Source organism: Arvicola amphibius, chromosome 4 (assembly GCF_903992535.2).
Source record: "Arvicola amphibius chromosome 4, mArvAmp1.2, whole genome shotgun sequence".
NCBI lineage: Eukaryota > Metazoa > Chordata > Mammalia > Rodentia > Cricetidae > Arvicola > Arvicola amphibius.
In genome coordinates, this window is record NC_052050.1 from 34,483,451 (window position 1) to 34,511,413 (window position 27,963).

Sequence of the window (27,963 nt, forward strand, 5' to 3'; positions counted from 1 at the left end):
GGGTAACAACTGATTATCATGTGGCCCTTTTCTCTTTGGGGAAAAAAAAAAAGCACACTAACTTTTAAATTTAAGGTGCCTTTGCTGAGAGAAATCTGCTTAGTCATTTTAGCTGCTTTTAGTGTTTTTCCCTTAATACTGTCTTTCATAATTAGGATGTGAGAAAGCTCAGGCAGGCAAGAAGGCAGTTCTATTAATAAGCAAAATAATTTGGGATATTACAATTTACTTTTCTTCTTCCTAAATGATTTCTGAAAACAACCAATTCTTGAAATCTCTATGTGTGATGACATAGCAGTCTCAGGACTCAATTGCTTTGAAGATTCTAAATATACTTAAAATTACAGGGTCTGTATGAAAATGCAAGGCACTTGTCAATAAATTAAATTGTGGTGATCTGTTCATGATGTAGTTCTTACATCCCAAAATCTGAGACTGAAATGCAATTCGATTTAGCTACTGGCATTTCTGCAATAAAACAGTAACTACCTTTGAATTTTAATTTAGAATTTGCCCACTTCTAAAAAAGTACTTAAAGCCTCGTATTAAAATGGTCATATCAAACACTGCAGGACAGAGCCCATTCAAGTGCTTGTCTTAGTAAAATAAAGTGAAATTATGCAAACAGAGCATCCTACAATATGGTGGCAAGGTTGTTCTTCACAACCATCTCCGATTGCCCTCTTAATGGCCAGTTTCTTCTCTCAGCCTAGGTATGAAAGACAAGATTTGGGGGTGGGGTGGGGTGTTGGGAGACACTAAAATCAACTAAAATGACTAGGCAGATTTCTCTAAGCAAAACTGCTTACACGAAATTATTGTATACTCAGTGGGGACTTAATGTTCTTTAGGGGAAAAGGGCAGGGAAAACAGTCTTCTCAAGAACTTTCAGAGGAATTTAAAAAAAATACAAAGACGAAAGGCATGGGGTGGAAGTCTATAAACCTTTCTTACACTGGTGCTATTGTGACTACATCTTATAGTTTATCAAGGGCTCTGTCAGTCGCTAATGATGCTGCAGGTACCTTATCGCAGGGGGAAGACATGGTGCTCCGGTTTTGCAATGCTTACACTGACAACACACACTGCTCCTACAGGCAACGTCCTCCTAACGCATGTGACAGTCAATCCTCCAAGCCCCAGAGGTCTCTTGCAGCAGTCCCCCCCGCCCCCCATCTAAACAAGTCATCTGATGCGGCTGAACACTCCGAGTCTCCAAGGCCAAGCTGATCTCTACACAAGGCAGATCTAAATCCACCAAGATGTCCGCGGCAGCTCTCCCCAGGGCCAGCCTGAGCCACGGCTCACATGGCCTTCAGTGTCCTTTGAGGTGGAACTCGGAGAGCCGGCCGGTTCTCCCCGCGTCAGCAGGGCGTGCGTCAGGGCAGGGAAGCTGGCGGGCCGGCATGGTCCCCCTCCCTGAGGTGTCAGCAACCACCCACTGCGTGAAACCGGGCGGGGGAGGCCGCCCGAAGAGCGCTGCGGCGCGGCCGTTTTCCTGAGTCACCCCGGCGCCCACGCCGCAGCCTCCGCCTCAGGAACTCGCTCTCCACACGCCCCGGCCGCCATGCCGGCAGGGGGCCCAACCGCCACCTCATTCCCAGAAGCCGCGGCCATTGCCTAGCCCTCGCCCTCCGCTCTGGCAGCCGTCAACCGACCCTTCCCTACCCGCATCACGTGCACCGGGAAGTGCGTGGGTGGGTCCTACAGCGCCTGCGGAAATGACGTCGGTCGCCCCGAGTCGCATGATGTGGCAAAATGTTAAAAAAAAAAAAGGGGGGGGGAGGGGGAGGGGAGGAGGGAGCAACCGGAGCCTGGGGAAAGTGATGAGTCTAAAAAAAGTAGTCCCTGGCTTCCTCTGTTTTCCCGCTGTCGCTGAGGCGGAGAGCGCTCCGCGCACTGCGTCCCTGAATTCCTACGCCCGACCGCGGCGCGGCGCTCGTGGAAGGCTACATAAGGCGGAGGGGGTGAGGAGGCTGGGCGGAGTTCTGCCCCGGGATCCTTCCGCAGGGCTCAGCCGTTTCCGGAGTCTGCGCTGCTCCCGGTTCCGCCATTGCGGCTCTCCCGGCCCCTGGAGCCTCCGCCCCCGACCCAAGCTCTTTCGTCTGCCTGCCAGTTTCCTGCGTCCCCGGAGAGTATCCAGCTGAGCCCAGCCTCCCCCCCTTCCCCTTCTCCTCCTCTCCCTTGGAGAGCCCGGGCAGGCTCTGCCCCGTAGCCCCAGTGACAGGAGGAGATCATACCCCCCGACAGCACCATGGCCCAGATTCTGCCAATTCGTTTTCAGGAGCATCTCCAGGTGTGTGTGGGTCGGGGCTGCTGAGGGCCTTTCCGAGGGTAGTGGGAAAGAAGAAGCTGGTGGCCCGGCCCGAAAGGGATCGAGGGGAGGGGAGTGGGGGGAGGGTTCGGTTTTGGCGTAGATGGAGGAAGGGTTACTGTCTTAAAAGCTTAAAGGGTTAAGTGATATTAGACTAGGATGGAAATGACGAATCGGAGTGCAAAGGGCGGCGGGGCCAGGCCTTACGTCTGACGGCCTCTTATTCTGCTTCCTGAATTGCAGGAACTGCGCATACTAGACCCCCTTCCCGTTTTACCCAGTTCATTCATTTGGGTGGGGGGGGGGTAGGTGGGAGAGACTCTCTCACGTTTCTCCCGGAGCGAGAATTCTCGTTAACCCCGGGCCGATTCAGGGCTGTCACCTTCCCCTGGTCTAGTCCCATTTCCACATCGAGTCTGCACCCAGAAATTGTGTGGCGGGTGGCTTGGGGAGGAGCAACCTTCTTCATCCTCCCTCTGCAGTTCAAAACCGAGAAAGGCACCTTGGGGTTGGAGTAGCTGTGGCTTGTGTCTTGCCTTCCCTGAATTTATAAGAAACCGAAGGTCACTCACTGCGGGAACAGAAAGAAGATAGAATAGAGGGGCGGCTAGGGGCGGTGTCAGCCTCAGGGAGCATGGGGTCAAGGTCCCAAGGGGAACGCACACATTCTTCCTTTCTTGGTTTCTTCGTGGGGTGCTTTAGCTCTTAGCTTCACTTTGATTCTGTAAGGTAGGCCGTGCTATTTAGAGGCTATTTGTGGCCTTTTGGAATCTAGCAGGTAGTTGTGGGATTAGGGCAGGAGTAAGTCTCAGAGGGCTGTGTGGAATTCGGCAGAGCCTGGTAGTGCATACCTGCTCTGAGTCAGCACCAGACCAGTTGATCTGTAACTGACTTCTTTTTAGTAGGTTGGGGCGTCCTTCCCCCCACTATGCCTTATCCTGGAGTCAGTACACCATTGTCTTGCCTAGCAGCATGCCAGCGGTTGGCCTAGACAGGTGACCATTGGAGGGCTTCGCTGAAATAAGCTTCTTCAGAACTGCTGATTTTCCTGGTTCACTTGTCCTGACTCTTTAACATCATTATTTACTCATATTAAACTATTTCGCCCAAATATCCCCATGAGGGAACCTGCTTTTAGCTCTGTCTTCTGAAGGGCTAATTTCTGAAAGAAGGTGCAGTGGTCAGGTAATAATAATAATAAGTAATTGGCAATAAGATCACAGTTATGCAGAGGTCTAAAAAATGACAATACTGGTCAAGAAAGAAATTGTTGTCCTCAGTTCAAACTTGTTTGGGTTCCCTCTTAAAAATGAATATGAGCAATTAGTGCCATTGCACTGTTTCTGCGTCCTAGTGAACAATGGTTTGTACACATTAAAGTGCACCAGAAATAAATACTTTTCTGCAAACATGTTTATAAACCATACGCAAGAGAAGCTAATCGTTTCCCATGACAATGGTTTGCTCCTTGGTAAATCTTATTTGTTGATCGTTGGTTGAGTAATAGTTTTTCATTTCTATTAAATACAAGAATTGTTGAATGGTCCTACAAATTGGAATCCAAACTTGTCCTTAATTAAAATAAATTTGATGCAGGTGTGGCATGTGAGTAGCCGTTTCTGCAAATAGTTGCAACTGTTTCCTTCTCAAATGTGAAGATTTTGAATATTTATAAAATAGCTTTACACGTATTCTTGAAGATCTCGGATGTTGATTTTTTTTTTCTTTTTGGAGGGGGGGTAGGACCATGTTACACTTTAAGCTTAGGCATGGCTGGTAGAATTCCACTTCAGTAGGTAGTGATCAGTTGCACCAAAAGCCCTAATCATTGTTCTCTTCCAAGATAATGTATCTCCTGACCTCAGGTTTTTATCCCCTCTCTTTGAACACATCATTGAAAGGACTATTCAGCTATCATCTGAAGTCTTTGATTTCCAAGTCTCTGCCATTCTGCTTAGCAGAAAACAGTTTTCTAAAACACACAGGAAAACTGGAAATGAGGAACTAGAGAGTGTAGAGCTAACTTGTGAAACTTAAAAGTTTAAACTTTTAAGATGTTGTAAATAAAAACTTGCTCTTAACCCGGACAGTGGTGGCGCACGCCTTTAATCCTAGCACTCAGGAGGCAGAGGCAGGCGGATCTCTGTGAGTTCGAGGCCAGCCTGGTCTATAAGAGCTAGTGCCAGGACAGGCTCTAAAACTATAGTGAAAACCTGTCTCAAAACAAAACAAAGCTTGCTCTTTATTTTCATGAAGATCTATCATCAATGCTTGGAACATCAATCACATCATATCACATTATATAAATGTAAATATTTTATGTGATGAAGGAGTTTTTGTCAGAGTTGCAGATTCTGAAGAAATTCTAGGCTGCAGAATTCAGTAAATTTGCCAGCCATCAAAACCCCCTTGCCTGAAATTTTCAATTCTTGGCATATTAAGCATCTTTGTGATTGGCACATTCTGTTTTACTTTTAGTTTTTGTTTACAAATCTCCCCACTCTGTTCTCCCTTTAATCCATAAATGCAGGCATGCAGTATTTTGCTGAGTTGAGTAGTAGGATTCTTGCTAAGGTTTTGGTTTTCAAAGAGAAAGCAGGGTTTGCTGGGATGAAGTAAATGCTTAGGTGGACTAGGAGAGCACATTACCTGGAATTAGTCTACCATGGAAAGAGTTTCTCAACTGAAGACAGATTTTTTTTCAAAAATTTCTTAAGTCTTAGCTTACTCAGCTTTAAGGAGTTTAGCTAATTTTAATGAAAATACTTGTGCTCAGATTGGGGAATACTTTAAGGTATGTAAAACTATAGTTTTCATTTTAATGCAATGAAATTTGTAGTGTTAGGAACTTGGTAGTTTGCTGTTAGAACAATTGTTTCTGATCATAGCTGGGATTTCTATCTTGAGGGACATGGTGATGATAAATGAGGACCAGAGAGTGACGAGAACAGCAGATTCTTAACCGTCCCTTTTGTGTTGTTACGCACTTTTCTGTCCTCCCTCAGTCCTTGGCCCTTTCTCTTACTGACAATGAAGGAGGACTGAGGTAGTGTTCGGGACCATAGTCAGAATGGGACCTATACCTAGGAGTTCTAAAACAGTATTTTGAAACATGGAATAATTTTTTTCCTTCCCTTCCCTGCTCCCCTCCATTCCTCCCTCCTTTTTTTGAGACAGGGTCTTACTACGTAGCAGACCAGAACTAGTCTGGAACTCACTATGCTTACCAGGCTGGCCTTGAACTCTGCGATCTGCTTGCTTCTGGCTCCAGAGTGCTGGGATTACAGCACATATCAGCACACCTGGCCATAAACCATCTATTTTTGAGACAGTACCTTGCTAATTTGCTCAGGGTGTCTTCAGACTCAAGCCTCCTCAATGTTGGGGTTCTAGGCCTGCCACCATGCACTGCTGCAGTGATTGCCTTTAAGAGATGCCACGCAGGGACTGGAGAGATTCCCAGTGATTGTTACTCTGAGAGCACCTGGGTTTGGCTCCTCACACGCAAATGACAACCCACAGTCATCTGTAACTTTAATTCCAGGAGCTCTTCTGACCTCCGAGGACAGTATACATATACAGGCAAAATGCTCCTGCGAATAAAATAAATAAATCTTAACTTTTAAAAAAGAGAGCAAGAAGCTCCACAGATTTCCTACTGCTGCTGTTTCCTGTTGGACTTTGGTCTTAGTCTTTAAACTGACCTGTTTAGAGTGTGACCGGTGATGAGATAACAGTGGACAAAGGGGGCTCAGGCTGGGGAAACAAGTGCTGACTACAGAAAAAGTGAGCCGCTTTGCGTTACACTGTGGTGGCCATATTAAAACTAAAAATAGAGATGGAATTCATTTTTTATTTAACTCATTATACTGAAAATACTATTATATCATGTAATCAGTATAAATTTGCTATCATGGTATTTTACTATTTTTGAACTTTTTGGTTTACTTTAAAATTTTATTCAAAATGGGTCTTACTATGTAGCCCTAAGTGGCCTGGCTCTGAGTCCCTAGTTCTGGGATTCCAAAGACATACACCACCATGTCCAACTTACTTGATGTTCTAATAGTTGATCCAATCATCAACTAATAGTTATTTGATTCAAACTAATGTAAAATGAGTCACAGTATCCAAGTTTCAAGATCTCAGTGTGAGGTGTTGTTTATGGTCATGTATTTGAATAATACAGATTGCATCTTGGGATCTTGTTTCATTTGTAACTATGGGCGCTGTCTCTGTGTAGATCTTTTGTATCTGAACATTTGATATATAAAATTTAATAAATTATTTTTTTGTTTGTTTTTTTGTTTTTCGAGACAGGGTTTCTCTGTGTAACAGCCCTAGTTGTCCTGGAACTAGCTCTTGTAGACCAGGCTGGCCTCAAACTCATTAAGATCCGCTTCCCTCTGCCCGGCTTAATACAACAATGTTTTTAAGAATTAGTGATCTGACTGGGGGTGGTGACGCACTCCTTTTATCCCAGCACTCAGGAGGCAGAGGCAAGTGGATCTCTGTGAGTTTGAGGCCAGCCTGGTCTACAAGAGCTAGTTTCAGGACAGGCTTCAAAGTTACAGAGAAACCCTGTCTCGAAAAACAAAAAACAAACAAAAGAGAATTAGTGATCTGAAATTGTGTCTCCTTCCAAATCTGTGAGCTTTCATTGTGTGACTTTGGTATAGTTTTTAATTGTTGTTCATAGGGTAGATATTTTTCAGAAACATCAGTAACCACATCTAATAAAATACAGATATGGGCCGGGCGGTGGTGACGCACACTTTTAACCCCAGCACTTGGGAGGCAGAGGCAGGCAGATCTCTGTGAGTTCGAGACCAGCCTGGTCTACAGGAGCTAGTTGCAGGACAGGTTCCAAAGATACAGAGAAACCCTGTCTCGAAAAACCACAAAATAAGAAAAAAAAAAGGAATTCTAGCCAGGCCTTTATTAGTGTAAGCCCCCCCCCCCCCTTTTGAGGCAGTATCTCACTGTAGACCAGGCAAGCTCAGAAATTGTTAAAATTGTATAGTTGCTATACATTTAGAGTGAGAGCAGCCTGTGCCCCACTGCACCCTACTTTTTTGCTTTTTGGTTTTGGGTTTTTTTGGGGGGGGGATAGGGTATATCTTAGCTATGTAGTCAAGAAGGCTGGTCTCAAGCTCATGGTCTTAGTGGTAATGGTGAAGTGAATATAGTCGCTGAAGTGGGAAATATATTCATAGTTGGTAGTCCTTTGTACTAGAATGAATTCCTTTTACATATATGCCATGCTAACGCTACATGAAATCAAGTTATCTTATAAGCCAGTGGCAATCATACCTCTTGGTGTCTACCATCAGTTCATCAACTCTAATGTTGTTAACTTGTAGGGATGGCCAAAAGCTTGGATAATTGCCCTCAGATTTGAGCTACAAAATCAAACTCCTTTGACTTTTACCACTACTTAAATACCTACTATGTACTTACTAAAAACTTACTAAATGTTTTATGTCTATGGATAGATGAGATTACCCTTACTTTATAGATGGGAAAGCTGAAGTTACAGAAGTAAACTTATGGGGCCACACAGATAGTGATTAGATTTTAATATTTATATTTTCAGTTTGGCAAGGTGTTTTTTTTTTCAATGAATAGTCTATATAGTTTGAACTGCAGAATATTTCACTGTTAGGTCCTTGAGGTGGCTCAGCTGGTAAAGGTACTTGGCTGTGCAAGCCTAGCCACCTGAATTCAACCACTTGAACCCACTGCATTGACTTCACAAACTATACATCTGGCTGAATGCATAAAGTTTTCCTTTGACCTATACATACATATTATGCCATGCTTATGCATGCACATACACACATCATGCACACGTATACTACAATAAAATTTAAAAAATATGTCACTATTGCTTGTTTTACTGAGGTGTTCTTTAATTCATACATTTAGTAGTGTTTCTTTTCATGCCTTTGAGTGTTTTGTCTGTGTGTAGGTGTGTGTACCACATGTATGCAATGCCCACAGAGGCCAGAAGAGGGCTTTGGGTCCCCTGGATCTGGAGTACAGATAATTGAAAGTTACACTTTAGATGCTGGGAATTGAACCCAGATCATTTGGAAGAATAGCTAGTGCTTCTTCTTAATGCGGAACCATTTCTCCAGCCCCAGCATTTTTAGTTTAGGTGGTTTTGTTTGAAGATAGGGTCTTTCTTCTTATGTAGACTAAGTGTCCTTGAATTCTTCATCCTCTTACCTTAGCCTCCCAAGGGCTAGAATTACAGGCATGTGCCGCCATGTCTGGGGGCATAATAGCTTTTATGTGAGCCAATATTTTTTTCTCTTTGCTTTAATTACTTAAATGATACTCTAAGTTTTCATATAAAATATCCAAAATATATTAGGATCAAGTTAACTTGTATCCCTCATTAGGTAGAAGTTTTGGGACTTTACTGTTGCCTTTTCCTTAATGACAAGAGTGTGTTCCATTCAGAAGCCACCGTTGTCTATATCACTGTATGTTCATGTTTTGGGGTTTATACTAATGCAAAACTTGAATTGGAAGACCTTGTACTTGAGGATCAGGGAGGGAAAAGTAGAACATGCTTGCTCAGCTTGAGTATCATAGGAATAAGGGATAGGAACGAAAATGGTTGCAGATCTGTAGGGTTGTGCTTTGGAGGCTGCTATGTTAGTCATTCCTGTTATGGCTTAATAGGTAAGTTGTTCTTGTTCATTTGTTTATTTGCTTGCTTTTAAGTTAGGTAAAGTAGGCTTTCTTTTCCGGTTATTTCTGCAAGAATAGGAACAAAACTTATTAAACCACATTTCATCATACTTGAAACTTTAAACTGCAGTGTACAGTTCTGGAAAATGCCAGTCTGAGTTTTATTTGATTGTGTCAGGATTTTAGCTTGTCCGAACTTCCTCCTTTATTAGCATACTGCTCAGCAACTGTGAAGTTAGGACTGTAGTACAGATTGTGTGTATGGTATGATACTTAGACCTTGTACATATTAATCATTCTCACCTGTCTTGGAGAAGTGTCCTTTTATCTACTCTAGGTACACATACATGACATGTTGAAAGAGAAAACTACAGTCTGCCCAGTTATTGAAGCCAAGATCTTGAAGTTTTGCCAGTATGTTTTCCGTTTTCTATACTTAGGCTATTTCTGGAGTAGGGAAGGGAAGAACCCAATGGTGATGCATGCTAGAGGGTCTTAGAGATGACAGTATTTTGATGATCTTCATCTACGGAAACAGAAATCATAGTAGATGAAAAGTGGGAGTTGGTTAACAGTTGCTTTCATTTATTTCTGATCAGCTGGCTCATCTGAGAAACCACCAAAGTCTACACATGCTCAACTTGTAGAATTTATGAATATATAGGCTTATAGAAGTTTGAATGGACCTTAATTTGTGGATGAGTAATTAGGTGAAAAGAAACCTGTAAGGGGTACATGGTCTATAAAACCCATCTCTTTCCCCTCTCTGCAAGTTTATATTTGGGCATATCAAAATGTAGACAGGATGGATGTGTGTGTGTGTGTGTGTGTGTGTGTGTGTGTGTGTGTGTTTTGTGGAGTAGGAGGAGTGGAGTTTGAGATAGGGTTTCTCTACATAGCCTTGGCTGTCTCCTAATTCATAGAGATCCCCTGCCTTTGTTTCCTGAGTGCTAGGATTTAAGGTGTGCGCCACCACCGCCTGGCTGTTTGTTTGACTTTTAATCTTAAAACATCTTTTGGGAAAGAATTGCTTTAAGAGTCTTACTGAGGACCTGCAAGTTGGCTCAGCAAGAAAAAGTGCTTGCTGTGGAAATCTGATGACTCACTACTCCCTGGAACTCATAGTGGAAGGGGAGAACCAACTCCAGAGAGTTGCTCTCTGATTTCCACACAGGTGTCATGGCACACAGGCACACAGGCACACACTCAACCCATGCGCTATTGTAGCTCTAAGTTAGAGTTTACAGTAAAAGAGCCTTGCTGAGCCTGATGTGGTAGCAAGAGGAATGGTCCAAGTTAAGACCAGTTTACCTTGTATATTGAGTACCAAGCCAGCCATGATTATATAGCAAGACTCTGTTTGGACAAACAGAACTCTGCATGTTATTAAGCCTCTCACAGTTACTTATTTGAATACCAAAACATTATTTGACAGAAACTACCATGTGCCTGAAATCACCCGTATTTGAATAAGGCTACTTTATACATCTTACAATTCCTTCTTCTTTATGTGTTCACAATTGGAAATGTTGGATGTCACAAACATCTTAACTATTCCCTGATAACTTGTATCCTAAGACAAATGGGAGGAAGTTCCCTGATAGGCACATGGAAATTTGAAGCATGTCTAAAAGTTTTGTGGTTGTACCATAATAAATTTAATAAACATTATCAATAGATAATATGTATTATATATTATGCATTTATATATATAGAGAGAGCTCAGATGATTGTGAACTACCATACAAATGCTGAGATTCAAACCTGGGTCGTCTGGAAGAGCAGCCAGTGATTTTTAACCACTGAGCAATTTCTCCAATGCAACCATAATGGATTTTTTTGTTTGTTTTTATTTTTTGAGACAGGGTTTTTCTGTAGCTTTGGTGCCTATCCTGGAACTCACTCTGTAGACCAGGCTGGGCTCAAACTCACAGAGATCTGCCTACCTCTGCCTCCTGAGTGCTGGGATTAAAGGCATGCACCACCACCACCACTTGGTACTACCATAATGGATTTTTAAAAAGCATTTTGGGATAGAGATGATTTTCTGGTACTAATAAAGGCGCTGATATTTAAAAAATGCTTATGGAAAAAGTGTCTGTTGATTTTTGTTGCTATTACAGAATACACAAGGACATGTAATTTAGAAAGACTAGAAATTTATTTGGCTTATGATTCTGGGAGGTGACAAGTGCAAGAACATTGCTTTGCATTTGGTTAGGGCCTGGTTACAGAAGGTATCCCGTGGCAAGAGGAGAGTAACTTGACTTGGACTTGTCTCTTATAGAGCAATGTCACCTCATCTAATCTTTGTTACCTTCTGTGTTATTTTTTGTGTAGCTGTGACCAAGATACCTGTGAATGTGACCTGAAGGTGGAAATGGGTTTCAGGGTTCAGTCCATGGTTGTTTGGGTACATATTCTTGGGCAGAAAAATCATGACAGTAGGTGTCTACTGCTCATGATGAGGGAAGGGGCTCTTCATGTCATGACTGCTAGAAGCAGATGCTATCCCCCTCACTTCTCCAGAATTCCAACATAAAGCCACCAAGGAACTGAGGATCAAGTAACTGAACATGTGAGCCTGTAGGAGACATTCATATTAAAACTATAATACCCCCAAAGGCCCACCATTACAACAATATGATTTATATATGATTTGGGTTTTAGTTTCTATATGTAAACTTTGTTGGGGGGATACATTCAAAGCATACCAAAGTTAAAGTTTCTGAAATGTGATGTGTAAAAATCTACATGGGAAGTAGAAAAAGACAAGATCTCCTGAGTAAATTGGGAGCATGGAGACCTTGGGAGAGGGTTGAAGAGGAGGGGAACAAAGAAAAATGTAGAGCTCAATAAAAATCAATAAAAAATATTTTTTAAGTTATTACTTTTTTTTTAAATAAGTAGGGGATAGGTTTGGGGTACCCATGAGGTTAGAAGAGGCCCCTGAAGCTGGAGTTAGAGGCACTACTTGTGAGCCACCCAACATGGGTGCTGGGAACTGATCTCTGGTCCCCGGGGAGCAGCAATGCTCATCTTCTGCACCATTTCTCCAACACAGGGTTACCTTTTTGTATGTAAAGAAAGTCAAATGACTGAATTACTTAAGTCTGTCTAAGCTGAGTTTATGCTTTCAGAGGAGCTAAGCTTTTGCAAGTGATGCTAATGTGTGTATGTGCTGGCTAGCTGGATGTAAAGCCCAGGACCGTCCCCCTGCTAAGCATAATTTGTTTTCTGAGTCAACTCCCTAGCCTTTTCAAGATTGTTTGTTTGTTTGTTCTTGTTAAAATTCACGAAACCTAAATTAGCTGTTTTAGCATGATTATGAATGTGAACAGCGTTCGGTGCCGCGTTGTGGCACAGCCTTGGAAACTCAGCACTTGTCCTGTAATCTCAGCTCCGGGGGTGCTGAGGTCAGCCAAGACTTTATATAGGAAGACCCTATTTCTAAGTAAATAATTAAGCAAATAAAAACTGAATGACTTAGTGTTTAAGTGTGACGTCACTTAGGTGTATATTTTCAGAACATTTTCATTGCCTGGGATGTTAATTATACCTGTTGAGCAATCAATCTATCTTCCTCTCATTCTTTCCATCGCTTGGCAAACCGGTAATCTGCTTTCTGTCACTAAGAACTTAATTTTGTGGCTATTTTATATAAAAGAATCATACATTATGTTTGGTCTTGTTTATGCTGTGTGTATGGGCAGGGGAAAGCAAGATTTTGCTGTGTAGCCTAATATGGTGCTAACTTGCTTGGCCTCTTCCTGTCTTAGCTTCTTAAGTGCTGGGATTACAGACATGTACTACCATGCCTAGCCAAGAACAGGTTACATGTTTAGTAATTAAAGTGACCAAAATAAATACAAGTTATTTTTAGATTGTGGAAACAAGCTTTGCTTATATGAAGGAAGCAAGATTAGTTTGATAAACTAAAATTTATTCTAAGCATGAAGGATATCCCTTCTCTTTGACTAAACAAAACAAGATACTTCTTTTTCTTTTTGAGGCAGGGTCCCACTGTATAACCCTAATTGGCCTGAAACTTGCTGTGTAAACCAGTGTGGCTCCACCTGCCTCTGCTGTGAGTAAAGACGTGCTCCACGTGCTGGGAGTAAAGACGTGTTCCCCCACACCAGGGTTCATTTTTTTAACCTGTTCCAGTAGTCACTGTACTTACTGAGATGGGTTTTTTTTCCCTTTTTTGGAAAATATGATCTACAATTTGAATACAAGTTCCTAAAAGCCTAATATCTACTCCCCCCTTCAATTTTCTTAGTGATAAAATTGGAATTTAACAAAAGTAAAAGTTTTACAAAAATTATACTTAAAATGCTGGATTGAAAATGGACCTGGGGAAATCACTTGGGAGATTGAGGCATAAGGTCTCAGTATGTAGGCCAGGCTGAACTACAAATTAAGATTCTTTATCCTTTCTCAAAAAAAAAAGAAAAGAAAAGAAAAGAAAGGGTGGTGGTGGTGGTGGTGGTGGTGGTGGTGCACGCCTTTAATCCCAGGACTCAGGAGGTGCAGAGGCAGGCGGATCTCTGAATTTGAGGCCAGCCTGGTCTAGAACAAGTGCCAAAGCTACACAGAGAAACCCTGTCTTGAAAAACCAAAATAAATAAAGAAGAAAAGAAAGTAATTGTTTCCAAATAATCGGTGCTCAGTGGACTCCCTGAAATGCTAATATTTTAGCCAGTAACTCTTGATGTTGAATGCAATTTCATTCATTATGTGAGCTTGAGATTTGTGGCATTTGTGCCACGAGAAAATAAATATTTCAGTAATTAATCTGTAAAAATAAAATGATTCTGGTTTTGTAACTTGTAGCACCTGGTAAACTGGTAAATTTGTTATGCTGTAAATTAGTAATTCAAGCAGAAATGAGTAGTAGTACAGCATGATATCTAATTTCTTAACAGATCTGTTAGCATATGGCAGAAAATTTAAATGAGTGTAGGCAGCAGCGTACTGTTGGAATTATGGCATAGAAAATGTTTTCAGATAGCCATACCAAGAAACTCTGGTGTCTGCCCAGCTGTACAGGGAAGGTTTTTACAGTCCTGGGGACTGACTCCAGGGCTCATGCTTGCGCTTGCACACTGCCATTGAACTACAGTCCTGTCTCTGCTTTTGAGGGTCTTTATGTTGACACTAAATTTTACATTCTTGAGCCTTGAAATAAGCCCCTTCCCCTCCCTTTGGTGTGTTCTGTGCGTACACAGTGGCCTTTATACAAGAAAGGGCGTAATCTTGGTGTGCCATTTCCATCTTCAAGGTTTTGGGCATAAAAACTTTCCTACAAGCACTCGGGAGGCAGAGGCAGGCGGATCTCTGAGTTCGAGGCCAGCCTGGTCTACAAGAGCTAGTTCCAGGACAAGCTCTACAAACTACAGGGAAACCCTGTCTCGAAAAAAAAAAAAAACAAAAACAAAAAGCCGGGCGGTGGTGGCGCACGCCTTTAATCCCAGCACTCGGGAGGCAGAGGCAGGCGGATCTCTGTGAGTTCGAGGCAAGCCTGGTCTACAAGAGCTAGTTCCAGGACAGGCTCCAAAAAAGCTGCAGAGAAACCCTGTCTCGAAAAACCAAAAAAAAAAAAAAAAAAAAAAAAAACTTTCCTACATCCCTGGAGCTTGGTTAGTATTTCATCTGATAATTGGATTTTTCTTTTGAATAAGTCAAATTTAACATTTTTAAATTCCCAGTCATGTTCCAGGTCAGCCAGGGCTATGTAGAAAAACTCTTGTCTTGAAAAAAAAAAAAAAAAACAAAATCCAATACATTAACCTGGGCACTGGTGGCACACACCTTTAATCCCAACACTTGGGAGGCAGAGGCCAGCAGACCTCTTGAGTTGTAGGCCAACCTGGTCTACAGAGTAAGTTCCAGGACAGCCAAAGCTACACAGAGAAACCCTGTTTCAGAAAAAGAAAAACAAAACAAGCCAACAAAACTCCCAGTTAGTAGTAGGTTACAAGTAGGAATAATTCTTTAAGAGACTCTCGTGCTATCAAGCTAACGTTTTTCAGTCCTTGTCTCTTGCTGTAGATCTTTGCTTGCATTGCATTCATTTTGTAGTTATTGCCAAGAGTCAGAAGTTCTCCCAAGAAAAATAGTGATGCCTTCACAGATTCACCTGGAGTAGAAACAAACCTGTATGTTTTAAGTGTGGGATCAGCAAAGGTTAAAAGTGTTTAAAAGTGTTTTGTTTGTTGCTTGAAATTTGTGGAGCCAACAAAAGCAATGGCTGGCATCCTGTTGATGGAATAAACCCAGGCATGTTGCATTCTCAGCATTCCTCATTTCCTGCAGACTACAGCAACTGCAGTTTTTGACACTGATCTTTCTAGTTTCCAGGAAGGTCCCAGTGAGGTGACAGCTCAACATTTTTTCTATGTGTTTAGTGCTGGAGGAAGGTAGAGGATGTTTGGTGTTTGTAGAAGAAATTAAGCTGAATGAAATACTTAAAAAATACCTGTACTAGGGAAGTAATGGTAGAATAATGACTATAGAACAACTGTAGGTCTCTAAAACTTCGACCTTTAAATTGGTGGCTCCTTAATAAGTCCTTCCATGTTACAAGAATTAATGGAAACGTACATAGAGCATTGAGAAAATAGCTTTGTCTGGAAATCAGTAGCTCATGCTTGCTGACGTTGTCTCATTTCAGATGAAACAAAGAAGGAGGATCTGAAAAGTGTGGTGCCAAGCAATAATTGTGAAACATGAGTCCTAAGTAATGCTGTCAGAAACACAAGCTTTCTTGTATTTTAGTTTTCAGCTGATGTAGCTGCTAAAGAGCTCTGCTCCAAGTTTGCTAGGCGTTTAGTGGGATACATCTTCCTTGGGTGTGCTTGTAGAGAAGATGATTTGTGATTCATGTAAAAACTGCTGGGTGGGTGAAGCAGAGCAAACCTATTATTTAATAGGCACAAATGCAGTTGCAAGTGATAGCAGAGATTGAGCCATTGTATTAGTGGGAAAATTGTCTTTTATTATTTGACGTAGTGTGGTTTTGTTTTGTTGTGTGCCTTTTGTTAGCATTTTGTTCTGTGTGCATGTTACCAGATTGTGTGTTTATGGTTCATGTGGTCCTTTAGCAGCGTGTTCACAGTTTTAACCAAACTATGTATTCTTTCACTGGTTTACTTCTACCAGTTTCCTGGTCCCTTGGCTTATCAAGTTTTCCTGATCTCTTCAAGAAAACAAAAACAAAGCAATTGTCCTGGCAAAGTTTACTTAGGAAATGGTAGCATGACATCCAAACCAGTTTGTTTCAGAACAGTCTGCAACACACAAGCTATAGTTCTAGAGCTTGGTAACAATAAAGACCGGACACCCTAAAATAACAGTGTCCTGTGTGGTGTGGTAAGTCAGTACAGTTAGAGTTTTTAGAAAGCGGGGAATTAACAGAACTTGCTTAGTTCAGGTCTTACTTGGATTTAACCAGTTTTTCCAATGCTGTTGATTATCAAAATATAACTCAAACAACAGTCGCATTTAGTGGTCCTACTTGCCTCTAAATTTTTTATATCTAGAATGTGCTGTATTTCAAGACATTTTTAGGAAGGTGTAGTTGTGTATAGTTTTTTAAATGCTCCTCAGTTTGAGCCCATCTACTAGGTTGTGATTGGAGTTGTCTGATTTGGGCACAGTGTCGTTAAAGTGGGAAGCATACGCCATCAGTTCGATTCATTGCTTGTGATACAACTTGATGAAAGTTGGAGCTGAGTTTTCTGCCTCTGGAGTTATCTTCTGGGGAAGATAATGTTGAGTCTGCAGATTCCCATTTCTCCTTAAAATCCATTAGTTTTAGCATCCATTTTTTTTTCTCCTGAAGCAATTAGTGTGATGGTTGCCTATGTTTAAAAGAATTTTGTCTTTCCTTCCACATTTGGGAGAGTGGCTTACTATGCAGAAGCTCACACTGGCCCCCAACCTTGAGATCCTCCTGTCTCAGCCTTCTGTGCACTGAGACTACTACACTACACCATACACTTCACCACTTAAAATTTGCATTTATATATTTATGTGTATATGTGCATTGTGCAGTGACATGTATATGGAAATTGAAGGACAACTTGTGGGGATGGGTTCTTTCCTTCTGCCATGTTGGTCAAAGAATCAAACTCTAATTCTTAAGCTTGGTGGCAAGCACCTTTTTGATGAGCCGTGTGGCCAATTTATTTTGCCACTTTTTTTTTTGTTTTTGTTCTTTGAAACAGGCTTTCTCTGTATAACAGCCCTAGCTGTCCTGGAACTAGCTCTTGTAGACTAGGCTGGCCTTGAACTCAAAGAAATCCACCTGTCTCCGCAACCGAAGTGCTGGGATTAAAGATGTGTGCTACCACTGCCCGACTCCCAGTTTGCCACCTTTTAGTTAGCTTTCTTCTATAAGAAATTAAGAGATAGGGGCTGGAGAGATGGCTCAGTGATTGAGAACATTGGCTGTGCTTCCAGGGGACCCACATGACAATTCACAACTGTCTGTACCTCCAGTTCCAGGGGATCTGACACCCTCATATGGACATAAATGGATGCAAAACACCAATGCACACACAATAAAAATAAATCATTTAAGAAGAAATAACAGCCACCTCCTTTTAGTACTCATAGTTGTTGTGCCTTCACATAGAACTGAGCATTAATTGCCTGTCTGGTGCCTGTGGAGACCAGAAAAGGCCATTGAATCCTCTGGAACTGGAGTTATGTATGATATGAACCACCATGTGGGTGCTGGGAATTGAACCCAGGTCCTCCAGAAGAACAGCAGTGCTCTTAACTACTGAGTCATCTCAGTTTTTCCTTCTTACCAGTTTTTTATTTTTGTTTTTTAATGTCAACTCTTGGATTTTATCTTTGCACCTTCAATTATCTTGAAAACTTATTTAGAGGGTCTTTTTGTGTAAGAAGGTTCTGAACTAATTTTAGAAAGGCATGTTAAAAATCAGTGGTAGAAGGGGTGGAAAGATGGCCTAACAGTTAAGAAGAGCACTTGTTGCTCTTGCAGAAGAGTTGGGTTCAGTTCCCAGCACCCACATGGTAGCTCACAACCATCCATAGCTCCGCTTACAGCTCTAGTTAGTTACAGGAGATCTGATGCCCTTGCCGTCTTCCATGGTTTTAGGCATGTACTTGGAGCACAGACATACATGCAGGGAAAACATAAGGAAAAAAAACTGAATGATAGATTTCTAAAGAAGCTATTTTATTTGGAGAACCTAAAGATGAATTTTTGAAGGTAGCCTGGAATTGTGGAGCATGGGCAGATCAGGAAACCTGGCAATAATTGGTGTGGAGCCGTCTAGCATTGGACCGGTGGCTTCACTCAGCTCTTGTATACCAACAAGAAAAATGGAGTGCCCTTCTTAGTCTTGAGTGTTTAGGTTGAAAGAAACTTTGAAACTAACCTGATGTTAGCTTTAGTATTTCCCATTAAGTCCCCACAACTATGAGAGTAGATATTGTCATTCCAAATGTTTGCAGTGAAGAAACAGTACACAGATATTAACTGGGCCGTGATTATTTTAGTGGAAAATCTAGGGCTATAACCAGTCATTTGGGCTCTTATGAGGATTCCAGCAATTAATTTTAGATGCCACTTGAACTTCATAATCAAATTATGAAATTTATTGTAATTGTTTACTTGAATGACATTAGCTTTCCTAGCTTCCTTTTCCAGCACATGGAACCATTTATTAGTTTTGAAAGAAGACTTTAGTAATGCTGTTCTGTATGCTATTAAAAAATTAATAAGGTTGCTTATCAGGAATATGTGGCATGGCTTTGAAGATGTTCTTTCTTTGGAATTTAATAAGCAAAATAGCAGAATTACAAGTCTTGGAGTATAGTTTCCTTCTCAAAAAGAAAGAAAAAAGACTTGGGAACACATGCTTGCAATCCACTCTCAGGAAGTAGAAGGATCACAGTCCCTCACTGTCCATTCAAGGCCAATCTGGAATATACAGTATGTTGTTACAGCTAGGACTACATAGCAAGGTTGTAAAAAACAAAACAAAACAAAACAAACAAACAAAAAAAACAGAGGGAGGGAGAAAGAAAATTTCAGGGTCTTGGGTAAGAATTTTGAGAGCCTTCTAGCTGTTATCAATGTGGTAAAATGAAATTCACACCCACAACCTATGGACAGCTGAACGAAGCAGATAATGAAGTGCAATGAAAGACAGTTGGCTTGAGCTGGGCCCACAGTTCTGCTGCGCTGATAGTGTTGACTGAGGGCCTTGTGGCGTCAGGCATTGTTTGTAGTATTTTACTTTAAGTCCCCACAACTCTGAAAATAGGTACTGTAGTTCCAAATGTTTGTACACGGATGCTAACTCGTAAATGGGTATTTCAATGGAAAAACCAGGATTTGGGCTGTTTATGGGGAATCCAGAAAATAATTAATTCTAGATGATACTTTTTTTTTCTAAAATATTTATTTATTATGTATACAATATTCTGTTTGTGTGTATGCCTGCAGGCCAGAAGAGGGTACCAGACCCCATTACAGATGGTTTTGAGCCACCATGTGGTTGCTGGGAGTTGAACTCAGGACCTTTGGAAGAGTAGGCAGAGCTCTTAACCACTGAGCCATCTCTCCAGCCCCTAGATGATACTTTATAATCATAAAATTTACTGTAATTGTCTTGAATTAAGGAATTGTCTGCACTCTAGAGTATGGAAAATTTGAAATACTATATCTTGCTACTACAGAATCTTAAGACTGAAGTTTCCTTCCCTCTCAGTTTAATCCAACTTGAAGCAAAAATATTATTTGGTTTTGTTTTTTTCAAGACAGGGGTTCTCTATGTAGTCCTGACTGTCCTGGAACCAGGCTGGCCTCGAACTCAGAGATCCCTCTGCCTCTGCCTCCTCAGTGCTGGGTAGTGGTGTGCTCCACCACCACATCTGCCTTATGCATAAAGGAAAGGTTTACATATTGTTTATAACTGGGTAATTCCAGGGCACTCAGAAGTTTTGTGTTGGTTATAAGCTAAGTTCAAGCTTAGGTCCTAAAGTAATGCCATTTGGCAAACCAAAATCTAGCCTGGAAACCAAATAATAGGTTACAAAGATCATGTGTTTCTCAGAAAGAAGCAGTTGATAATTAGTATGCTTTTTGTTCATTGTCCTATTAATTTTTTGATTGAGAACTTAGAATGGAATTGTATTCTTAATTGTACTAGGGAAAAATATCCCTAATTGCTTGAATGAGAGACTGATGGTGTGAGTGGCTTCAGAGGACTACAGGACTGTAATGAACCTTTTTTTGCCACTGGAATGCTGTACTATATGCATGTGAATCCAAATGCATTTTTTTTCTAGAGTCCCACAACAGCTCTTTAAAGTTTAGAAAAAATGTCTTCATAATTGACATTTTCAAGCTTTCCTAAGTTTCATTTCTGTTGCTGTGATCAAGTACTCTGACCGAAAGCAATTTAGAGGAGGAAAGGGCTTATGGGCTTACAATTCCAAGTACATCATCACTGAGGAAAATGGAAGCAGGAACTTACATAGCAACTCACATCACATCCATAGCCACAGAGAAAGGACCACACAGATACTGACTGCTTGGCTCTTCTCATTTAGCTTCTTTTGTTCTTAAATAGTTTATTATGCCATGCCTAGGGAATGGTGCCATTCACAGGGTCAACTAACAATATGGATGATCCCCTACAGTCCTACCTGCTCTAGATAATTCCTCATAGAGATTCCCTCTTTTGAGGTGACTCAAGGTTGTGTCAGGTTAACAACAAAAACTAGCAGACAAACATATCTCAATATAGAATATCTTTAGCTTCAAGGGCAATGTTTCGTCAACTAAGACTACTGAGATATGGCTATAGTTGGGCATTGCTGTGGGTCTTCTGAAAATTGATGCAAATTTGTAGATTTGCCTTCTGAAGTCATCAGTTTCTCTGGCATCGATCATATACCATTACACCTTTATAGTTGACTTAAGAATAATTTATGGTTGTTTTGAAAATAAAACCTTTAGCAGTATTGCTACATTTTGAAAGATTAAGTCTTCTACAAATATTATTAAACATAGTTCTCAGGTATGGCAGTCTTTTATGTGTTCTTACTCTAAGGATACATCTAAGCCAGAATTACAGTTAATGGTGGCTGACCCTATTCACTACTGTTATGGTATTTTTCTGTTTTTCCTATATTATAGGAAACTATGAGCAGAATTGGTGCATAATTGCCTCAGGTGATACCAGGAAGGGAAAAGAACTTGCCAGCTTTCTCTGCAGAGGGGGTTGCAAGTGTGCCTTCCTGCTAACTAGGAGGATCTTTGAAGTTCCTGTCTTTTGCTAACATCCAAGAAAGACTTTCTAGGGAAGAGGAGTTTCTTTTTAGTTGTACAAATGGCCTAATTTAAATGTGTTTTTAAACATATTTGAATGTTTTAGTTTCAATTTAATCCACTTGCCTACACACACATAAGCTCTCATGCTGTCTCTTATGCTCACTCTTCCATGCTTGCTCTCTTGTTCTCTCTTTGTCTGTCTGTCTCTATGTCTCTTTTTTTCTTCCTGGGATAAGTCTTGTGATATAGCTCAGGTTGGCCTTATAATGAGCCTTTTGCCTTAGCTTCCTAAGTAAGTAGGATCACAGGTAGAAGCTACCAAACTCAGCCATTTGGAGTATTTTCACGTCCTTTCATCTTTATCCTTAAAATATTTAGTTATATGACTTATTCTCCAGTTTATAATGGATTTCTTATTAGCAGTGTTCCCCTAATAAAAATACCCTTACCTGTATTCCAAGAGACTAGACTTAACTGAGCTCTGAATACTTCCTGCCAAAGTACCCTCAGGGATGTCATTCTCAAACTGACTACACTTTTTTTGAGACAAGTCCTGGGATTTCAAGAGGGAACTATTCTTTAGTTTTACTGTCTTTTCAAGTATTGGCTCCTTGTCTTGGAGTTGCCTTTGACGTTGAAGGTTGTTCTGGAACTACTTTGAAGGAAGACCAAGCTGGCCTCGAACTCACAGAGATCCTCCTGCCTGTGCCTCCCAGGTAGTGGGATTAAAGGTGTGTGCCACTACTGCATGGCATCATGTTTCCACTCTTAAATGGAAAAAGTATTATGTGTATGGATGTTGGCCTGCATATATGCCTGTGCATCGTGTGAATTTCTGATACCCACAAAAGTCAGAAGAGGGCATCAGATTCACTGGAACTTTTGTTGACAGATGGTTGTGAGCTAACATGTGGGTGCTGGGAATGAAACCCAGGTACTTTAGAAGAATAGTCAGTTCTCTTAATGCAGAGCCATTCCTCCAGCCTCTGGTTTAGCTTTTTTGAGACACGGTCTCTGAGGTCTGGCAGTCCTTCTGCTTCATCCTGTGTGCGGCATTGCAGCTTAGCAGCCACTGTGTCCTCCTCCCTACAATGTTTTGTTTTTAATTTTTAATTTTAACACTTTATATCTACATTTTTTTAGATACTAAAGAAATTAAACATGCTGGGTGGTGGTGGTTAATCCTAGCAGGACAGCCAGGGCTATACAGATAAACTCTGTCTCCACCCCCTCCCTCAAATAGGTTAATATCAAAAAGAAGTAAAAATCGATTTATACTGTTTTACTATAACCACATTCATTATAAGTTACCTATTGTGTAGCTTTTGATTTTCCTGGCATTGCAGCATATCTTGAGCTTATAAAGCTGGTTAATGTTCCACTTTAATGCTGCATTTGTGTTAATGGTTAGATAGTTGCTTGGCTCTTTGCCCTCCGATGCTGTGTCTGAGTTAGAACTAACTACATTTTATAACTGGTTAATACTATAGTGTTTGAGTAATTAAAGGGAAGTGAAAGTAAAAGAAGCTCTTAAGATCCTTCTGGACCTAGTTCAGATCCTGGCCTGTTTATTTGTAGCAAAAGAGTTTGACAAAAGAATTCCATAAAATACAACTAACATTGCTCAGCCAGTGCAGTGAAGGGAAGCTATGTAGCTGGGGCACAAGGGCTTTTTCTCAATTTACACCATGACAATTTACTACCACGGGGGGAATGTTCTGGTCTAGGCTAGTAGACCCAGCCCTTCAGGCAGTCTCTTTTAGAAGGATTTGATCACCCAGAGAATTAGTGTTCCAGTCTAGTAGAGATCCTTTCTAATCACAGGTGACTTCCGTACTCAAATACTTAATTTGCTTTCAAAGATGTACCATCTATAGAACAACTATTTACTGAATAAATACAGTAGTGTCTGCTATTCATACAGAGCAAAAATTTCCTTATTTTTGTTTTGGTTTTTCAAGACAGAGTTTCTCTGTGTAGTCCTGGCTATCCTGGAACTTTCTTTGTAGACCAGGCTAGCCTCAAACTCAGATCTCCTGCTTTTGTTTGGATTACAGACATGTGCTACCATGCTCAGCTGTTAAAATTCTTAAGTAGTTCTTTTTACCTGTATTGTAAGTTCAGGATTCTTAGGAGGTAAATTTAGCTTGTCAGGCAAGCCGTTCTTTCATGCCTCTGTATAATCTTTATTCCCTGCTCAACCCTTTATTGGTCTATGCTCTCCGTGTTATTTTAAGTACTTGTAGCTCCTTCAGACATTTGCACAGGCCTTTGCATGAGCACGCGCTTCCCCTAGAGAGAATTCTCTAGACTGGCTTCTTGAAGGCATTGCTTATGGAGGCATGGACAGAGCCGCGTCTGTATGGCCTGCTCGACTCTTTGCACAGCATAGCTTTGCTCATGCAGCTCATGTTTCGTCAGATTGAGAACTCTGTGATTTAAAATTTTTTTCTCCTTTTTAAAATGTTTTACCTGAAGCCTAATGCAGGGGGATAAATAATTGTGCTAAGTTAATGGGGGTAAGAGAAAGTTCAATAGTTCAAAGATTGACAGTTCACCAAGAAACATAATGGTCATAAATCCCTTGAACCATAAATACCAGCACTCAGAAGTTGCTCTTCATCTCTAACCTCCTTAGTTGTAATGTGAAGTTAAGCTGCAGCAGTTGAATGCCACATTTTTTTCAGACAATGAAGAAAGTCTATTACTTGCCCATCATCACTGTTGGCCTTGCATTGATGGTTAAACTAGGATTTAAATTGATGATAATATATGAGTGTCAAATTATACTTTCATATTTGGTAACATGGTCCATATTTCTTTTCAGCTCCAGAACCTGGGTATCAACCCAGCAAACATTGGCTTCAGTACCCTGACTATGGAGTCAGATAAATTCATCTGCATTAGAGAAAAAGTAGGAGAACAGGCTCAGGTGGTAATCATTGATATGAATGATCCGAGCAATCCAATTCGAAGACCAATCTCAGCAGACAGTGCCATCATGAATCCTGCCAGCAAAGTGATTGCCCTGAAAGGTATAAAAGATTGTGGATGTTTTTCTTGAAATTCTTACGTATATTTTATGCAAATACAGTTATTGGTGTGCTCTTTTAGTATGTTGAGTAAATTTAATTAAATCCTGAACTTGAGTTAGTGTTCATGACTTTTACATGGAATGTTTCTGTGAAATGTCTTAGAATAGATGTACTTGGAATAATTTTAGGTTTTTAGGATAAATACATTTATGTTTTATATCTGATAAAATGAAACAACTAAAAGTATTTCTGTATAGAGTAATGAAAGTAATACTCTGTAATAAGTCATAGCTTAATATTAGGACTTAAGTACTTCGGAGTTTATTGTGATAATCAGCTTCTCCATTCTGTGCCTTTCTGTACTTTAGGCCTCTTAGATCATTAAGCTCTAAAAATGGCTTGAGTTAACCCTGGTTAGAGAGGGTGGGAGAGAAGGAGAAGGAATGCACACCGAGCTTTGGGATCAAGGGTGTTTGCGTTTATTCAGACTGTACAGTTTTCTTTGATTTTATCTGCCTATCTACCCATTCATTTATTTACTTATTTTTAACTGAGTCTTGCTCTCTTCTTCAGGGTGGCTTTGAACCTCTTGCCTAAGTTTCTTGAGTAGCTGGGATCATAGGTGGGAGCAACCAGGCCCAGCCAAACTAACTTGTTTCCATGGGGAAACTATACTGCTTATCAATTTAAATAGAGTTGAACAATCTCATATTATCGGAGAACCCACTTTCTCTTCCTTTGAACTAAGTGTGGATGAGTTTTTAGAGGTGCTGAACTTTTAACCAGTCTTTCTTTCACATCATTTAAGCTCTGTTTGGGGTCTTGCTTTGCTTGTTTTCTGTTTTCATTTGGTGAGATAGGTCTCTTTGACAGTAGCCCTGGCTGGTCTGGAACTTGCTGTATAGACCAAACTGGTGTCAAACTCACAAAGACCCATCCACCTGCCTCTGCCTCCGTAGTACTGGAATCAGATTACAGCACCATGCCCCGCCTGTTTAATCTCTGATAATACATGTTGAGTAACTTATTAGAAATGCTTAGGTCTAGAAGTATTGAGCTTTTTGACTTTGGGGAGTTTATTTAGAATTCTTATAACATTTTGTTTCTTTTGTGTGTTTCTGTATGTGGGTTGTACATGCGCAGGTCAGATGGCAACTTGGGGGAAGTCTGTTCTTTGGTTCCACCATGTGGATCCTGGGGACGACTTGGCAGCAGCTCCCTGCTGAGCAATCTCATAGGCCTGCATTTGGGAATCTTTGTATAGACTTTATTCTTGAGCATCACTAACCTGAACGTTGAAAATTAGAAACCCAAACCTATTGGTTTCATGGTACAGATTTTGGAAAATTTTGGAGTGTCAGTATTTAACCTATCCTAGGTTGGGAGCTAAGAATAGCATAGTCAACAAAATCATCAGTATTTATTGCAGGCGAAAGTTGATCTCATCTTCAGGAGCCAGATGTTTTATGGCAGTATACATTTGCTTCTGTCTAAAAGTATACTACATTTTAAATGTCCTTTAGCTTCCTTAAATAATTTGAATTCAAGTGCTTAGCATCCATCACACTTCTTTTTTAAAGGGCATCAACTAAATTTCGCCAAATTCTTTTCTATTTTTAATGTTACTGTTATCTTATCATATTTCTTAATGCTTTCTTATGTGTGCAGATGGTGAGTTACCTTAAATTAGATTGTGTTAGTCATTGTCCTGTTCCTTAAAAAGAATCATTGAGAAATTTTTAAAGCTTTGTAAAATAGTATGTTATACTTTGTGTCTATTGGTCTATATCATGGCTGTTATCCCTTGTTCCTCTCCCCAGACCCTTAAACTTGCACATTCTCCAGCCCCTTTCATGTAAAACAGAATGAAAATCTAGTTATCTGGAGGTTGGTGGGTGCAGCAAAGAAAAGCAAATCGTTACAAAATTCTGCTTCCCTCTGAAGCCAGTTTAAACTTCATGCCTTCTTTTTATAAACAGGACTATAACTTTCACAATTTCTTGAGTCTGGTTGTGGTTTATAAACTGTGGGGTGGGAGTCCTATAACCTGCCCTGTAGAAGAAGGCTTTGTTATGCAGTAAGTAAGATGGGTTATGGGACAAAGCCCTGTCACCCTCCCACTCTGACAGCTTTTGTCCTTTAGGAGCCAGATTGTCTGTGGCTCAGGAGTGGAGTTATCCTTAGTCTCTGAGAATGAATCTTCACAGCCTAGCGATAGCTGTGAGCTTTGGCCACTGTTCATTGCAGTGAAATCACCTTTTCGACTGTGGTTGGTTTCACATGACCGGTATAAGCCTTTGCATCTGACTCTGGACTTTTAACATTCGAGGCAAATTTTACCCTCCTTTTACTAAATGCTTGCTGTCTTAACTGGATGAAGCTTGAACTTGTTCTCACCTCCAGTATATTAACAGCATTTGAAACCATCCTCCTCCCTGTCTCCCTTTCCTTTCTCCTCCAGCATTTATACTTCCCTTTGTATCTTAGACCAGTTAAATGTAGCATGCACTGTGGTGACACGGCAAAGGTGAAGTACAACTTCTTTTCAAAACGCAGTTTCCACAATATTGAATCGAATGAGAAATGACTGCATTTTAAAAAGTAGATATTTCCTCATGTTTCTATTAGATTTGCTTTGTCTTTTGTATATACAGCTACCTTAGTTTATGCGTCACCTGTGTAATGAAAGTTACAGCTTTGTTTTTTATAAATAAGAAAGCTGTTCCTTAGTCTCATTTTCATTTGGGGTTTAGAATCCCGTAGAAGTCATGTGCTTATAGTGTTACAGTGTCCCTAGAGGTAAGAGTTTTGCTTAAGGTTGCAGGTGTAGATTGGTTTGCTTGGTCTCGGCTGTTAGCTGAGGAGTGGCTGTAGCTCTGCAGTGTGACTCCTGTACTTAGTTTTTAGTCTTAGGGTAGGTAGAACCGCAGAATTTGAAAGTTAAGAGCTAGTCTGGGTAGGTATTAATTCATTTTGAACTTTGCTTTTCTCATTATTCTTTAATTCTGTATTTAGCTGCAAAAACTCTTCAGATATTTAACATTGAAATGAAAAGTAAAATGAAGGCACATACCATGACTGATGATGTCACCTTCTGGAAATGGATCTCTTTGAATACGGTTGCTCTTGTCACGGATAATGCAGTTTATCATTGGAGTATGGAAGGAGAGTCTCAGCCAGTGAAAATGTTTGATCGTCATTCTAGCCTCGCAGGATGCCAGATTATCAATTACCGTACAGATGCAAAGCAGAAGTGGTTGCTTCTGACTGGCATATCTGCACAGGTAACAGTTTTTTAGTTTTTGATAAAGAAGTAATGTAAGGGACTGTTGACACACACTTTGGTTAGGCCTTTAAACCCAATATTGTTGAATTTGGCTGATTTTGAAAGACTTTTTCTTTTTAAAAATAGTGATTGCTGGCTTAAACCTTTAACCTGACATAAAATGTCAGTACTCTTACCAATTTTTAATTCTTGCAGATTAAGTAGAGATTGAGTGATTTAGAATTTATTATGGAGTCAGTGTGCTGTGAAGTGAATACTACTGTATTGTATTAAGATGGCATAAAAGAGGTGCTGGAGAGAGGGC

The 27,963-nt window shown here is 40.7% G+C and overlaps 1 protein-coding gene across 1 annotated transcript in view; it reads left to right on the forward strand.

Moving 5' to 3' along the window:
• Positions 1 to 1,989: 1,989 nt before the first annotated feature.
• Positions 1,990 to 27,963, forward strand: part of Cltc (clathrin heavy chain) — a 62,504-nt gene continuing 36,530 nt past the window's right edge. Inside the window, exons 1-3 of the mRNA XM_038325064.2 lie at positions 1,990 to 2,296; positions 24,166 to 24,373; positions 27,389 to 27,657. Of these exons, the coding sequence (XP_038180992.1) occupies positions 2,255 to 2,296; positions 24,166 to 24,373; positions 27,389 to 27,657 (519 nt within the window). The 5' untranslated portion in view covers positions 1,990 to 2,254. The remainder of the gene's footprint in view (positions 2,297 to 24,165; positions 24,374 to 27,388; positions 27,658 to 27,963) is intronic.